This window comes from Pleurodeles waltl, chromosome 5, assembly GCF_031143425.1.
Source record: "Pleurodeles waltl isolate 20211129_DDA chromosome 5, aPleWal1.hap1.20221129, whole genome shotgun sequence".
In the NCBI taxonomy this organism is placed as follows: domain Eukaryota; kingdom Metazoa; phylum Chordata; class Amphibia; order Caudata; family Salamandridae; genus Pleurodeles; species Pleurodeles waltl.
Window position 1 is genome coordinate 1,760,517,647 of NC_090444.1, and position 18,099 is coordinate 1,760,535,745.

Sequence of the window (18,099 nt, forward strand, 5' to 3'; positions counted from 1 at the left end):
CTTTCCATGCTAGACAAGGTGCACAGTGGTTTATCTGATATGTACATAATGGCCCTCATTACGACCCTGGCGGTCGGTGGAGAAGTGGAGGTAATACTGCCAACAGACCGGGGGCCCAAAAAATGGAATAATGTCCATGGCGGTTACCGCCATGGATGACTGCCACTTCTCCACTCCAACCGCCAGGGTGGTGACGACCGCTGGGCTGGACACTTCAGTCTCCAGCCTGGCGGGCGTCACCAGACCGCCGGCGGTATCAGAACCCTGCATACCGCCATGGATTTTGTGGGGTTCTGTACCGCCACGAAATCCATGGCCGTAGGCACTATCAGTGCCAGGGAATTCGTTCCCTGGCACTGTTAGAGGTCTCCCCCACCCCACTCCCCCTCCCCAGAGTCCCCCCCACACCCACGACCCCCATACCACCCCCCAAAGGTGGCAGGACCCACCTCCCCCACATTGACATACACTCCCCCATCCCCCTACACGTACACTCATACACCAACTACACAAACACGCTGACATACACGCACACATACACACAGACATACACACATACATATGCGCACACATTTCCCATACACACAACACACCCCCCGCATGCATACATACACTCACACCCCCCTGTACACACTCACACACACACCCCCATGCACGCACACAACATCCCCCCACCCCGCTCCCCTAACGGACGATCACCTTACCTGGTCCGGTGATCCTCCGGGAGGGAACGGGATCCATGGGGTCTGCTTGGCCTCAAGCTCCCCGTCACCAAAACACCACCACACCGAATCATGGGTTGTGATTCGGTGGGCGGTGTTCTGATGATGTGGCGGTGGGGGTGGAGCAGCCTCCACTTTTCCGCTGACCGCTAGTATTGCTGCTGGTGGCTCTCCGTCCGGAAAAGGGCGGAAGGCTGCCAGCAGTCATAATACGCTGTGCAGAAAACCGCCTGCACTGGCGGTCTTCAGCACGGCGGTACCTCGTCGGTCTTCAAAAAAGACCACTGAGGTCCAAATGAGGGCCTATATTCTTACTTTGCTCCCCACTGAAAGAGCCCTTCCCTTTGTGTGCACCGTTAACAATCTGTAACATTAATTGCCTTAATATAGAACACTCATGTGATATTATTCATACAATTGATGTTCAACATTTTGTAGATGAAATAAACTACTGAAAAATCTACCTACGTTGAATTCTGCCTCACTGTGGCTGAACAAAAAAATCAAGGTTGATGAGACTACAGTTTTTTGGGGAAAGTTGAGTGACAAAAGGGATTAACCTAGGTAATGATTTGGGTAACCAAACCACTAATACTACCTTTGCTTTACTACAGATTGAACACAAAGTTCCTAATTTGGATTTATACATATTCCTTCAGATAAAACCAGCAGTATGAAAAGTAGTTGCTGGTCATACTCCAGATTGTCCATCCCTATTAAGAGATCTCATGACGTCAGGACATGTAACCTCAAAAATATATAATTTCCTTTTGACACCCAAACCACAGCTCATCCGGAAAGTCATCAATACATGGAATAACCTGCCAATCTGGGAATTATATCTAATGAACAGCATGGCCAAATATGTTTGGAGTTAACTTTTTAAGTGGAAAGTCACTCCAGCCCGAATGAAAGTAAGATTATGGATTCTACATAATGCTTCTGGACCCCTATGAAACTCCAGAAGCTAGGCTTGGCGGATTTGGACCTTTGTTGGAACTGTAAATTAGAATTAGGTGACATAGTACACATGCTATTTAGTTGCAAACACATTCACCCACTTTGGTACCAAATTAAAGCTTTATTTCAACAGGTATTTAAGACTTCAATCACCTTTGACACCATTGCAGCTTTTTTAGACATCCATGTCTCATCACCTTTACAAACTCTGAACTACAGCAGGTTTTCAAGATTTCTATCATTGTTGACACCATTACAGCTTTTTTAGGCATTTATGCCTCATGGCCTTTACCAACTCGGAACTCTACAGATCTCCAAATAATTGACATTAGGCTGGCCATAGGAACTATGTAGGTCATTAAAAAACAGAAAAGTTCTCTCAATATCTCTCACCATACATGTTGGGCCTGGGTATGTTTTGTTGGGAGTGCTGACAATGTTTAGTTTCATAAATCATACTCAAAATGTTCTTTCAGGAAACTGTGGAATGCTTTTGATACCTATCTGCAACAAATTAAACCCCCTCCATTATTCCATCAAGACTATTGTGCTTACACTTTTGGAATGAAAGCTCTGCTCTAGTACCCTGTTACCACAGGTAAATACCTCTGCGATCAGTACCTAAGATTTGCTCCTGACTTGTTCTTCTAAAGACTTTCTCAGGGGTGTTGAATTTAATAAAATATCTACTTGTCCATGGGACAGGTTGCTTTTTAAATCTACTTGTCCTGTAAAAAAATCTACTTGTCCCTTTGGTGCCATGTAGTGTGGCGACAAATTATAGCAGGAATCTCATTATGTAAGAGCTCTGATAATAGCTTCTCTGATTATGCTAGTGTTAGTACTATAGTAGAGCTTGAATACTTGCAATATCAATCCCTACTATAGCAATTTCCTTATGGTGGCACCTTTCTGCAGATCTACATACTGGGGCTGGAGGAAGCAGTAAGCAGGGCTGGAATGCCTTTGAGTCTGCAAACCTACTAACTTGCATGTTTTAAGGAATTTCCCCAGCTCTTCTCTAATCTTTTCCCATAGTGATAGGGGTGGAATATTTACTCCTGACAATGGCAGAAGTAGAAGTTCTTCCAGGTTTGGGGAAAAAGTGGTTGGAGGGAAAGTGAACTTGTAAATGTCCAGTAGATTTTCACATGAGCAAATCGAAACAAGCATATTTGCTTGTGCTAAAATACAGTTCACAAATATTTTCTAGGAGTACGATTCCCTGGTCTTCTTCTGTAAATTCTTGTGAATTCACGAAAGCCACTAATTCAAAGACATATACCATGGGTGCACTTTTGTGACTTTCTTTAAGAATTAGGTCACTAATTAGGTCTGGCGTTAACAAAGACCTTTTCTTTTTATTAAAGAAAATGAGTTACTTCCCTGTAACTGTGGTTCTCCAGTATTGGTATCTTTCATAGATTCACATGCTTGAATCATCCCCGTCATCGAGGTGGGAGCCTCGCGGTAACCTGAAATACACATAGCAGTACACTCTATACACTAGGCCCTAAAGGCCTCCTTAGGTTCTTTTATAGTCTATCCATGTCGTTTTGCAAAAAGACCCAAAGTTGAACCTCAGCCAATCAGGCATCGATACCCTCTAGAACAACAGAGGCTCTTTCCCTCAGGTTTTCTAGTGCAAGTGTGAAGATAAGAGTTATCTATAAGGGGAGCCTCTGCGGGGAGGAGGGTGGGCCGCATGTGAATCTTTGAAAGATACCAATACTGGAGAACCATAGTTACAGGTAAGTAACTAATTTTCTTCTCCAGTATTGGATCTTTCATAGATTCTCATGCTTAAATTAGAGTAGCGAGCAGTAATATTGATTAAGTAGACATATAGCCGTATTTATACAATCCGAACCAACATCAGAATATCAATAGAAATGAGAGCAACAGTACCTCTAGTTAGTGCTCAATGGAAACGTAATCATGTTACTCTGTAAGTAACCATCAGTCATAATAAGCACAGATCACTAATTTACAACAAATATGTGACATGCTTCCATAAACAGGCTCTAGCATAAACATAAGAAATAGAACAGATTAATCTTGATTAAAATGAGAAAATCGTTGTTCACCTTACCCTGGTTGTGGAGGCGGGATGATCCAAGAGGCTCACCTTAGCGAAACAAATGCCTCTAGACTGCTTGGCCAACTGCTGTGTCCATGGTATTTGCTTCCTCAAGGCAGTAGTGTTTTGTGAATGTATGCTGGCTGGACCATGTGGCCGCTCTACAGATCTGCCGTAGGGGTACCCCAGCGAAGAGGGCAGCCGATGCGGCTACCGCCCTTGTTGTGTGGGCTCGTACCCTGCTGTGGAGAGGCTTACCAGCCTGGGTATGACAGAATTGGATTGCCAGGCCAATCCACCTAGCTGTAGTCTGTTTGGATACTGCAAATCCCTTCCTTGCGTTTCCAAAGGCTAAGAACAACTGGTCTGACTTGCGTATGCTCTGAGTCTTTTGTAGGTAAAACTTCAGACATCTTTTAACGTCCAGGGAATGCAGTGCTTATTCTGCCACTGTCTGCAGAGTAGGAAAGAAGGTTTTCAAAACAACTGTTTCATTTAGATGGAAAGTTGAGGGCACCTTCGGAATGTACTTAGGATTCGTTCTCAAAATCATGCTAGTAGTGGTGAACTGAAGAAAAGGCTCTTTAATGGTGAATGCCTGTATGTCACTCACTCTCTTAGCAGCGGTAAGAGCCAGCAACAATGCCGTCTTCCATGAAATTAACTTTAACTCGGCTCTGTGAATGGGCTCAAAAGGAGGCTTCATAAGCTGCCCCAGGACCACGTTTAGGGACCACAAGGGTGGAGGCTTCTGCACTGGTGGAAAAGTACAAAACAGTCCTTTAAGGAACTGCTTTACAATTCTGGTGGAATACAATGAAACCACATCTTGAGATCTGCGGTATCTTGAAATTGCCGCCACGTGCACGCGGATCGAAGCGTATGAGAGTCCAGACTTTGCCAAGTGTAACAAGTACGGTAATACCTGTTCTGGAGGGGAAGAGATCGGGTGCATCCCTTCAGCTGCGCACCACAGACAAAAACGCTTCCATTTTAGCCTGTAGGTCCTGTTGGTAGTGTCCGCCCTAGCCCTGGCTAGAATCTCTCTGCATTCAGAAGAGATGTTTACGTTGGAGTACTCATGGAACTCAGGAGCCAGGCCGATAAGTGGAGAGATGACGGATCCGGATGTCTGACTTGGCCCCGGTGCATCGTTAATAGGGCTGGTTTCCGTTTGAGTAGCACATGTGGTTGTTCCAAAAGCATGGAAAGCTCCGTGAACCACACCTATCTGGGCCATCTCGGTGCTATTAATAGGAGGCGACAACCCTCCGCCTTTATCTTGCTGATGACTCTCGGTATGAGTGGGATCGGAGGAAAGGCGTAGGCATAAATGCCGGACCATCTTATCGAAAACGCATTCCCCCACGATCCTCTTTGGGGAAGCCAGCTTGCGTAGCAGGGGCATTTTCTGTTCTCGAATGTGGCAAACAGATCGATGTTTGGCTTGCCCCATAACTGGAATAGCTGATCCAGAATCTCCTGATCCAGTTCCCACTCGTGGTAGGGGATTATTGTCCTGCTGAGGGTGTCTGCCAGTACGCTGTTGTGTCCTGGGACATGCTCCGCTTTTAGAGAAATGTTGTGCTTTATGGCCCATTTCCATGTGTTTTGAGCCTGCTGTGAGAGCTGTAGAGACTTTGTGCCACCTTGTTTGTTTAGGTAAAACATGCTTGTGGTATTGTCCATTCTTATCAAGACATCTGAGCCCTGAAGCCTTGGTAAGAAAGCTTTTAGAGCGAAATCTATTGCCATGAGCTCCAGGCGATTGATGTGGAGCTGTCTGTCCTTTGGAGTCCAAGACCCACTGATGCTAAGATCTTGAAGGTGTGCACCCCACCCTTCGAGGGAAGTATCCGTCGTCGCAATATAGCGAGGCACCTGATGAAGAAATGTGAGACCTCTGGACAAATTTGCCGGTGTTGCCCACCAATCCATGGCTGCTCTCATCTCCGGTGTGATGAGAATTTTGTCCTCGAAAGATCCCTGAACCTGTTGCCATTGTAAATCCAATTGCTCTTGCAGGGGCCACATCTGCAGTCTGCAGTCTGGAACCAGCGGAATGCATGATGAGATCATTCCCAGCAATGACTTGTAAGGGCGAACTGAAACGCACTTTTTTGCCAAGAGGTTGCGGGCTAACCTGTTGAGCTTTAATTTTCTTTCCTGTGACGGGTACGCTTTGCATTGGACGGTGTCCAGTATCGCTCCTAAAAAGCTCAATGTCTGTGTTTGATGAAGATGCGATTTCTGGTAGTTGGCGGTAAGTCCCAGATCGTCGAACAACTGGAGGCAGAGAGATATGTGATGCACCACTTGGCATTTTGAAGGTGCTTTTATGAGCCAGTCGTCGAGATAGGGAAACACCTGTATGCCCGACTGGCGAAGATGAGCCGCCACTGGAGCCAGCATCTTTGTAAAAATTCTGGGGGCTGATTTTAAACCGAAAGGTAGGACCCGAAACTGTGGATGCATACCAGCTACCTTGAACCTGAGGAATTTTCGGTGGTTGCGGTGTATCGGAACATGAAAATGTGCATCCTGGAGGTCTAGGGATGCCATATGATCTCCGGTACTCAGGAGGTGCAAGATGTCCTGCAGTGTTACCATCCTGAACGACTGTTTCTTCAGAAACTTGTTTAGCAACCTTAAGTCCAGAATGGGGCGCCAGTCTCCGGAGGGTTTCTTCACCAGAAAGAAGCGTGAGTAGAACCCCTTGTTCCTGTGAGGAGCAGGGACCCGCTCTATTGCTCCCTTGCGTAGCATCACCTGTACTTCCTTGAGGAGTTGGGCTACTCGTGGAGGTTGTAGGGCCCGACTGCGGGACGTCGGTGGTTTCTGAATAAACTCCAGAGTATGTCCTCTGGCCACTACGTCCAACACCCATCTGTCCGATGTTATGAACTTCCAACGAAGTGAGAAGTGATGCGACCCCGACCCTGGAGCCCCTGGTAGTGTAGGAAGCTGGTATGTCTAGCTGGTCATTTGTTCCTGCTGGTTTCTCTTCCCCGTGGCGCTGCTCTTCCTTTCGCCGGGTGCTGATATGCCGCTGTAGGTGGTAACCGGTAATGTTGTTGATGTTGGCCGTATTGCTGTCTGGGTCCTGTTGTAGAGGACTGATACTGGGGTCTATGTTGTTGAAAACCCCCTCGAAAGGAGTAATTTCCTCTGCCTCCTGCCCCACGAAAGGGCTGCCTGCGGTACTGCAAGGTACCAAGAAGTCTCGCCTTGTCAGTATCTGTCTTTATGGATTGTAGCATGTCGTCAACATGCTTCCCAAATAGACTCTCCCCATCATATGCCATATCAAGGATGCGGCTCTGGACTTCTGGGCGGAAAGACGTAGACTTGAGCCATCCCTGCCTACGCAAGACCGCTGCTCCTGTGAGTTGGCGGAATCCTGTTAAGGAAATGTCTATGGCACAGTCAATGATTTCCGCTGCAATCCGCTCACCCTCTTGCAGCACCTTCCTTGCTTCCACTTTGACATCCCCAGGTAATAAATCCACGTAAGCTGACATGTCCGCCCACATCTGTCAATCGTACCTCCCTAGTACGGCCAGGGAGTTGGCCGCCTTTACTGTAATGTCCGCTACTGAGTAGAACTTTTTTCCAATGTTATCCAACCTCCTCCCATCCTTGTCTGTAGGCCCTGCGATAGGTGCCGAAGGGTTCTTCGACCTGCGTTGTGCAGCCTGGGATATTAATGAGTCTGGCTTTGGTTACAGTATTAAACAGTCTGGAGTGTTGTCAGGGGCCTTGTATTTTTTCTCCAGCTTTGGCATCTGTGAAGGCACTGTGGCTGGGTTCTTCATTGCCTTCAATCCCTCTTGCCATAGGAAGTCCACTATTGGGATTGCTCTTACAGATTTCTTTGATGGCTCTTTGAAATCGGATAAGAAACAATCTGTTTCTTGGGAAATGATAGGCAAGTCGAATCTCTTGGCCGCCCTTTCCATTAAATTGTGGAAACCTCTGATGTCCTCTGGGGGGGAATCAACTGGTCCTGCTGGCGGCTGCGACGGTGTGGGAATGAGGTAGTCATCCCACTCACTAGGGGCTGCCTCAGAAATGTCTCCTTCTTCCCTCTCTTCATCTGATGAGATGTGTTCATCCTGTGGCGGTGGTACCAATGGGACACTTCTTTGCGGCGTTCCTGGAAGGCTAGTAAAACGGGCTTGTATTGGTGTCCGTTGACTGTACGGCCTAGATGGGGTTACCGGCGTTGATGGTGGGAATCGTCTATAGTAGTCCCTGAGCATACCCTGTAGATTTGTCACCAGAGACCTGGGCATGGGGAAAGAAAATTCCTGCTCCCCCGTTGGGTATGAAGAGCCCTCCTGATATACCGTTGAGGAAAAATAGAGCTGCTGCTGTTCTTCCTCCTCCTCATCTAAGTCTTGGCACTTTACGTGCTGCTGAGATGGGCTACTGGTTGCACTGAACATTCCCTCATCCTGGGAATAATTGTCGTCATCGTCATCTAGGAGATGCTGCGGTGGATATGGCAAGACTTTGCTTGGTTACGTATGGCTTGGAAGGATTGAAGATGTCCTTTCTCCCATGGAGATAAAAGAAAGAGGGAGGAATCTTGTGGACTCCTGCTGTGCTTCGAAATCTCCGGAAGGGGGCATGATGGTCGACGGTTGAGTGGACAGAACTTCCATCCCTGCTGCTGACATTGCAGCATCCGTCGTCGACAGTCCCCTCGTCGACGGTTCTCTCATTGACGGATCTGTCATCGACGATGCTGGTGTCGTCTACGGGTCTCTCGCCGACGGATCCCTCGTTGACGGTTGTCACGTCGACGGTTGTCTCGTCGACGGCGCAGGTGTGCTTGTCGACGTCGTTTTTATCTTTCTCGACGACAGGTGCTTCGTCTACGGTAATGCTGTCGTCAACGGGTAAACCACTTCTGCTTCCGCCTTCGATGATGTCTTTGTCGACGATGCCTTTTTGAATATCTTGGCCGTTATGGTCGTCGTCAATGACAGCGGTGATAATGTTATAATCATTGGAGATACTGCCGTCGTAAACGTGGATGTCATCGTCGTTGCTGTGACCGTCGACGGTGTCGTCGACGGGACCGTCGTCGACGAACGTTTCTTGGTGACATCAGGGAGAGGCCTTACCGGATCACTTGTCGGCGATAGTGACAGAGAGACACTTTTTGTGGGTGCCTTTTTGCCCACAGGCGTTGTAGGCTCTGAACGAACCTTTTTTCAGAGTTTTGCCCAGTGCTCTGATATGGCAGTAGTCGGCTCTTGATGCCCCTGTTTCTCCATAGATTTACGCTTTGTCTTTTTCATCATCTTCTTTGGGGGTTCCTCAGATAGTTTTCCTTTTTCCCCATGACGTTTGAGGGAGCGAGATGATGCTTCACTCTCATCTGAGGATGGGTTTTCCATGGCTTTCTGTCTCTGGAGCCACAACAGAAGCCTACCCTCACGGCCCTTGAGGGTTTTCTGACTAGAGGTGTGACAGATTTTACAGTCTCTCACCTTGTGGTCAGGATGGAGGCAGTAGATACACTTTCTGTGGGGGTCATCAACGTGAAGTCTCTTCTTCCCACAGCTGCCACAGTCTCTAAACAGACCTTTCTTAGCCTGCTGAGACATGCTAGAATTGTAAAAGCAAACTTTTCTGAGAGAAAAAATTCCTGTCAGAAAGGTATACTGAGCAGAGCTCAGGGAGACTCCCTTCACACAATGTGCGGTAGAAAATCTGAGGGAAAGAGCCTCTGTTGGGAGTGTTCTAGAGGGTGTTGACGCATGATTGGCTGAGGTTCAACTTTGGGTCTTTTTGCAAAACGACATGGATAGGCTATAAAAGAACCTAAGGAGGCCCTTGGGGCCTAGTGTATAGAGTGTACTGCTATGTGTATTTCAGGTTACCGTGAGGCTCCCACCTCGACGAAGGGGATGATTCAAGCATGTGAATCTATGAAAGATCCAATACTGGAGAAGTTATACTTCTCGCTCTATGAGTGGCGTAACAAAACTAGAAGGGGCCACGCCTGCAAAGGACCTTGGGGGGCCCTGCCTCCAGACTCATTCAGGGCATGTGCTGTGCTGAGGAGGCCCCTTTGGAGGGGGGCTGTGGTGCCTTTGTTACGCCACCTGTGGCAATGTGTGCTTTTTGGGACCGAAAATGTTTTTACTTTTTGCCAGTGTTTTTTACAACTGCGAGGGCCTGGCAGCTCCCACAACAATAAAGTGTTACAAAAGCCATGTCAAAATAAGACACGCATTGACGAAACCAAAATATTCACAAAAAATGTTGGATCAGTTGGCTTTGCCAGTGCTTGTTTATTTTCATGCTTCAGGTAATCTTGTTGAAAATTGTTAAATTGATTTTCCATTAGGAATATATTTGCATCAACACAGATTACTAAATGACGCTTCAAAGAAATAGCACCTAAAATGTCATAGCAGCAAAACTTTTTTTGCTACTTGTATTTCTTTCTGAATATTTTTTTTAAGCAAAGAATCATCACTCTTGCTTACAAGCTTCTGCAAACATTTGCATCTAACCAGAGAGCATTCTGGGAGCGTTATACTTAGCCTCATATTGTTACACTTTTCAAATGTGTGTTTTTTTTACTGGAACCCCTGTTAGAAGTGCAGTGTGACCTTAAAACGTTTATTTACAGCGCTCACGCTAATAATGAAGACATTCCATTAATGAACCATAGATAGACGTTCGAACAGCATTAACATATGGACACACATATTACCTCAACAGTTCCCTTCTCTGTAAACTGGCAGCCAAAGGGTTTGTGCTGCAGGGGGTTGGGCTTACTTGTCCCAAGGACCAAATAAACATGAAAACTTGTTGCCCTTGACCCCAAACAATATGTCCCAGGTGTCGGGCGATAGGAATTCCACATCCCTGCTTTCTCAACATTATCTCTCTGCTTTTCTGCACACATACTTTCCTGTTTTCAGTTCTCAAAATTGTGGTTACTCTGTTAGACTGTTGGTATGCTTAGGTCTTTATATATACCAATCAAGCATTGTTCACACGAGGCAGCACAAACATAATCGGACTGCATGTAGATTTTATTATACCCAACTAGATATATTGTAAACAATACTTTCATTTTTATGTTTAATCAATGACTATGGTGAATATTATACAGAATAACTGTGGTACTCTTGCACGTTACAAAGTGCTGTCTCCCTCTACCTCTGTGTCGTACTATGTACTTTTGTACCTGTTATATATGCATTGTAATTCAAGAAAATCTTTTGAAATGGAACAGGAAAAATAATCTTGATTACTGTCGCTGGGGGGCCTATCTTCTAGACCAGGAGTCTAATCTCAGCTTTTGGAGTTTGTGTAGATTTCAGCAAATCAAGTCACCTCCCTGTACCTACTTTTGTAAATATGTGTAATAGATTGTAAAATCATATATAATACATGTATAGCATATATAAATTAATATAATACATGTAAACAGGAGAAAATAGAGAGTTTTCCATAGTACATGCTTCTAACACCCCTGCACAGTAATACAGCTTCAATTGGGTCCCGCATGCCATATTGTTTTATGTACAGTACCTCCTGACTGATGTAAAAAGGCTTTATATAAAAGAGTTATTGGAGTTGGTTTGCTCTCTATCAAAGGCTGCAGTAAATATAGTAAAGCATTCAGAGATGTGAAAGCTGGATACAATACCTGAGGTTTGGCATGGTCAATGATTTGTGCACTTGTAAAATAACTCAATTTTGTTCTATTGACTAAACCTCTGTGCTTGCTTTCCCCACGGGCAGGTTGTACTGTGTATGAACTTTAAGGGCATTTAACAAAACCAGATAACCTTGTTTTTGATAACCACTTCATGACATAATGGCTGCCCCAATTAAAAAGAGCTAAAGGACAGTGAAAACCTACCCCTCTATATGGAAACTGGGTAATAATTAAACAAGGCACATTAAAGCGCCTAGACCAGTGATACTCAAAGTACGGCCCAGGGGCCGCATGCGGCCCTTTTGACCTTTACATGTGGCCCCTAGGGCAGCAGTAGGACTAGGCTGCTGCTTACTCGACTTAACAGGCAATACTTTATTTAAACACTGTTGAAGATGAAGAAAGGAATTTGTCCTGAACAGCTTAACTGCAGGAACACTTTAATTTTTTAATAAAGCTTGCAGCAAATGTCTGCAACTATGATAAGGGTTCTTAAAAATGCAAAAAGTGTATTTCATTTACACGAAGGACCATTTCATTTTACTACATCAGATTATATCAGTGCATGGAGAAGTATTTCCTTTTAGGAACAACAGATTTCAAACATAAATTCAGAAACATTCATTCCTACCCCCACCTTGAAAACAATGCCAATGTGAATTAAGAGGCAAGTGCGTTATCTGCACTCTTTGATTGGCCTGATTTGCTATTACACATGAACAACTTCATAGTTTATTAAATCAAACACAGGAGAAGGGTTCGCACAGCGCACATACTGAAGTCATGCATTGTGAAGTCCTCCTACATACAATAATGAAGAAAATGAAGGGAACGTGAAATAAAACAATTGCCTAGGATCACACAATTTGGTAAAGTGGGGAAGCTGGGATTAATGGCATGTTTTCCGGTTTCACATTGAGTGATTCAGCCACTAGATCTATATGCTTTGCTGCCCCTACACCCACCAGAACACCACAACCCCCCCTACCTTTGATCGCTATGCTGCTAGCATCAGTGCGGCCCTCGGTCACACCACAGATCAAACTTTGTGGCCCCTGAAAAAATGTTTGTGAGTACCCATGCCCTAGACCTTTGGCTCTATGATCAGTGAAATGTTAGTCTTGCTCTCCACCAAAACCTCAAACCACTTGGCCAATGAGTGCCATAGGCTATTTCTCTCCTCTTGTACATAGCCACGTGGGGCTTAGAAAAGTTAGGCTTTTAGACCCATATTTATACTTTTTGACGCAAACAAGCGCCGGTGCTAGTTTGCGTCAAACATTTTACTGCCGGCTAACGCCATTCCTTCGCGCCATGCGGGCGCCTTATTTAAGGAATGACGTTAGCCGGTGCTATGGACTGGTCTGAGTAAAAAAAAATTACTCAAACCAGGCAGCACCAGCGTAGGGGAAAATGGGGGTTGTGCGTCACAAATGGTGCAAGTCAGGTTTGAGGCAAAAATCATGCCTCAAACTGGACTTGGGCCATTTTTTGACACACAACCCCCATTGAAATGACTCCTGTCTTAGCAAAGACCGGAGTCAAGCCCCCTTGCCCAGTGGCCATGCCCAGGGGAATCCTGTCCCCTGGGCATGGTCATTGGGCACAGTGGCATGTAGGGGGGCCCAAATTAGGCCCCCCTATGCCACTTTGAAAGAAAAGAAAATCTTACCTCAACTTACCTGTACTTACCTGGGATGGGTCCCCTCATCCATGGGTGTCCTCCAGGTGTGGGCGAGGGTGGCAGGGGGTGTCCCTGAGGGCAGGGAAGGGCACCTCTAGACTCCTTCCATGGTCAGAGACCATGGAAGTGAGCCCACATGTCCCTTAATGCCTGCCCTGACCCAGGCGTTAAAAAACGCCACACATCAGGCTGTGCGCCATTTTTTAAGGCCTGCCCACTCCTGTGCGTCAAAATGACGCTGGAGTATAAATAAGGCGCACAGGCCTTAAAGTCATTTTTTGGGCGGGAACGCCTACCTTGCATGTCATTAACGCAAGGCAGTTTCCTGCATCCAAAAAATGACGCACACGGATGAATTTTGACGTCTGGGGGCTCGGGCGTCAAAGTTTAAATATGGTGCACGGTTTGCGCCAAATGCATTCGGCACAAACAGAGTATAAATATGCCCCTTAGTTTCAAAAGCTTCCTCTGCACATCTCTAGCTCCTGTGCTTTCTTGCACTCCAAAGCAATAGTCCTCCAGGTTGCTTGGTGCCTGCGGTTCTGAACAGGCAGCCAGCTCACCAAAAGCAAGCAGAATCGTGGGATAGAGATGGGAATTTGCTTCGCATGCTCAAGAATTATGTCCAAAACAAGATCTACCCAGTATGCCCACGTGACAGGGGTAAATATCAACAATATGTCACAATTGTCACCTGGGATTTACTTCAACAGAGCTAAATACCTACCGGTCTGTAGGACTCTGTAACAACTCACAGTAAATTCAGATATTCAATTCAATTGGATAGCCATTCAAAAGTATGTTAGAGTAAGCGTAAACAATACTACTGGATCCCCACATCAGGTGAATAATATTTATATTAATTTCAGTTAGCAACATACAATGTAACAAGATATGAGAAAGTGAATCAATAGTGCAGAAGGAGCAGTGCTCACAAGTAATTACATATAAATACAACCAGAACAATAAAATGCACTGTACATTTCCAAATATTCTTAATCCGATAGATTAGGGGGTTCCCTGTATTTCAGGACTCCGCCTGTCTGTCTAATTAAGTTCTTTAACCATATGGAAAAGATTTTTCAATGTTTAGACCTCCTATAATTTACGAGGTCTCTTCAGGACACCTACGTCTACCACTCACACCTATAAGAAGTTGAATAAACTACAATTAAGACATAATCCAGTTTTAATAGTCAAACACACACTCACTATTCACATGCAGTCCCAACACCAAATGAAGGAGTATGTGGACAAGTCTCACATCTTGCAGTGTGTGAGACAGAATCAATCACCACATGTCATGTTGTTTGGTGCCAGTATCAAGTGTGAATCAATCACAAGTTTCACAGTGTGTGTGATAGAATTACTCCACATAGTGCTTTATATCAACTGGCACCAGTGAGATAGTGTGACACATCAGTGTGCCCCTAATTACACCAGATCCCAACAAAACTTATTGTGTGACCATGAAGATACTCAATACCTCTTCTTGTGGAAATGAAAACTCTAGGGAGTTAGGACTTTTCTTTTACAGTATCTGCCACTATAAGGAGTTTTGACACATCCAGGCCTTAAGGCTTCAAGGCCAGATCGTAGCCTTCTCCTAACCTGGCCAAAGCTCTTATAGTTGGATGCACCAAGTTCCAAATTCCTCAGGATTTGGTGATGGCTCTCAAAGTAACACACTATAGTTCCTTCTACTTCCAAGATGCCTTAAATTCATTTCATGTTAAGCCCTTAGGGCCATGTTTATGAGTGGGTTGCGCAATGCTTGCACCATGTAACATGGTACATGCGTGGCACAAACCACTGTCATATTTTTTAAGCTATGCAAAGCCACTTTGTAATCTCCAGCATGTTGGCTTGGAAGTTGTTTTTTCCAGAATTCACAGTTATTTCGGTGCACCTCATATGTTCTGTTCATTTTTTGTAATTGTACACGATGCACGTCAATATCAGTGTTGATCACTTTTTGAGTATGACCTTCATTTCAGCAAAGATTTTGAATATTGTACATCTGACCCGATGTGTACGAGAAGAAGAGAGCAGAGAAATTTGACTCAGTGAGTGAATGGCCACAGAGAACAGGATGGTTTGTGGACTGTTTGTGTGGGAAGCTCAAGGCATATAAGGTATTGGCTGAGAAGCTGAGGGAAACAGAAAGTAGTTATGGATGATTGTGGGTTCAAATGCATGAAAGAAAGGTGATAGACAGTGAGAAGAGGGTACCGGTACTGAGGTGGGGATCTGCCTGTCGACATGATGAAAAAGAAAAATGGGCAACACTATTATACTAAAAAAACAAGCCAGCACTTATCGTTTATGTAAAAGATTCTCTCTGCAACGTTATTCCTCCCCTCTTTCTTTTTTAACATGTTCCTATTTCTCCTTCTTGCTTTGTGTCTGTTATGAAAGAGTTGTAGCGGTTACTGGCATCAGTATTGTAGTCACCGCACCATGTTAACTGAACAGGAATGGAGAGAGGAAGCAAATGGTGACAAATGGTGGTCCGGCCTAAAGCAAATGGATGGTCTTTGTTGGTGGAAGGTGACAAGCTAACGCCCAATGGCAATTAGCAAGCTATGACAGCCGCTGTCTCTGTCCCATGTGTTACCAAAGCTGCTAACCGTAAAAGCCCAGCAGTTCACGTTACATAAGCCTCTGGTGGGATGTGACTGGCAGCAGTTATCACCCACAGTGGTACAGTCAGATAGTTAAGGACCCTCACTAACATTCTTTTGTCCACAAACCCATCAAACATCAATTAGTGTCTTGAAATTCATTCCCCATTTTCCTTCCTCTTTGCTTCCTTTTGACCAGCATACAGTATTCCATGCATTATCCATACAATGTTGTCATGGTGTAATCAATTTCTGCCTATTGTTTGACTGTCTTCTGCACAGGTGTCTCGTCTGTGGCCTCCCTGATGTCCCTGGCTTGGGTGCTAGCTTCCTATCACAAGCTCCTGAGGGACTCCAGGGACGACAAGAAAAGCATGAGCTATCGAGGTGCTCTCATCCACATCTTCTGGCGACTCTTCACCATCTCCTCCAGAGTGATCTCCTTCGCCCTCTTTGCTTCCATCTTCCAGCTCTACTTTGGGATCTTTGTCGTGGTCCACTGGTGCGCCATGGCCTTCTGGATCATTCATGGTGGGACAGACTTCTGCATGTCCAAGTGGGAGGAAATCCTCTTCAACATGGTGGTAGGGATTGTGTATATTTTCTGCTGGTTTAACGTCAAGGAAGGGCGGACCCGATACCGAATGTTTGCTTACTATGCCGTGATCTTGACAGAGAACACCGCCATGACGTTCCTGTGGTATTTCTACAGAGATCCTGACACCACTGACTCCTATGCCGTGCCAGCACTGTGTTGTGTTTTTTTCAGCTTTGCTGCTGGGGTGGCCTTCATGTTTCTGTACTATGGAGTGCTGCATCCCATGGGGCCTCGGGCGAAAATCTTCGCCAGCTCCTGTTGTGCCGAGCTGCTGTGGGGTATCCCCCTGCCCCCTGACGTGGAGCCCATGGCACCTCAAACCCCAGGGTACCGGGGGGCCCCAGTCACGCCCACCAGAGGGCTGACAGAGCAACCGGATGATCTCACAGCTGACACTTGCCTGCCAGTTTTCCAAGTGAGACCAACGGTGCCACCAACACCCTACGGGCGCCCCTACTACCCAGAAGGGCCTCTCATCAAGATTGACATGCCAAGGAAGAGGTATCCCGCCTGGGATGCCCACTTTGTAGACAGAAGATTGAGAAGGACTATCAACATTCTTCAGTACGTCACCCCCACGGCAGTCGGCATTAGGTATAGAGACGGACCACTCTTGTATGAGTTACTACAATATGAGTCTTCACTCTAAAGTCCTCTCAGCTCACACAAAGGGGGCTTATTTTTGTTTACGGTAAATACAGCTCACGAAAAAAATGAAAGGGAAAGAAGAAACATACCGAAAGGAACACGAAAGCTTCCGATCGATCAGTTTTCTTTCTCCTTGCTATATGTATACAAATATATTCTCTATGTTTTGTAAGTAAAAACAAAAAGAATATGTATTTCTTTTGTTTTTATACACACTTAGAAACAGTATTTCAACCTTCCATGCTATGATCCAGGGTGGAGAGACTAGTCTCCGCTTGGCCTTTTTTACCTTACACACCAAGTGTAGAGCATTTACGGGATTGGTGCTGATTGAAAACAAAATAACCTATAACTGCCTTATGCCCTTGGGTGCTGAGTTTCATTAACTACTGTCACTTTGTCACAAACAAAACCTCTGGGTGGTTTTACTTCAGGCTCAACTACAAGCGCCTTTGATCACAAGGCGAGCTGAAATAAAACATGTATGTGAAGGAAAGATTGAAAAAAAAAATGCATTTAACCCTAAAAGGAGTCCCAGGATGGCGAAGCAGCAGTACTACCATAATACATGAGCCACAGAACCCCCTGAAGGCGAAAGTTACTTTTATGGGGATGGCCACTTGTATTACAATGTTGAATGTACCTTGCAATGTACAATAGTGCAGCTGTCTGTGCTTCAGTGTGCGCCAGGCACATCATGGCCACAGCATAAACACCCAATAAACCAAAAGGGCAGGAGCCGAGGAACAAGGCACAGACCTGAGCACGACACTGACAGGTAGTACTGCTGCTACCAAATCCTACTTTCCTGCTATGTGGCTGTCAGCCGTCTGCACTTGGCATTGAATTCACATAGCAATACGCCAGGATCTCTTTTACTTCCGGGTGGGAGGGAAAACATGCAGTTCAACTGTGACCTTTGACATTATATACCAAAAAACAGCAATTTTTCTTTTGGTTTGATGCTTGGAGTATACAGCGCGCATCAGTAATAATAAAACTCAGCATAGTAGCAAAAAGACCCAAATTTGAGGGCACAAACGTGACCGTTAAGTGGCGAAAAAGATTTGACCTATCGTTTTAAGGCTGA

General features: G+C 45.5%; 1 protein-coding gene across 1 annotated transcript in view; it reads left to right on the forward strand.

Moving 5' to 3' along the window:
• The window catches only part of LOC138296752 (XK-related protein 6), a 104,787-nt gene extending 87,427 nt beyond the window's left edge, over nt 1–17,360 (forward strand). Inside the window, exon 3 of the mRNA XM_069236163.1 lies at nt 16,044–17,360. Within this exon, the coding sequence (XP_069092264.1) occupies nt 16,044–17,010 (967 nt within the window). The 3' untranslated portion in view covers nt 17,011–17,360. The remainder of the gene's footprint in view (nt 1–16,043) is intronic.
• Nucleotides 17,361–18,099: the final 739 nt, after the last annotated feature.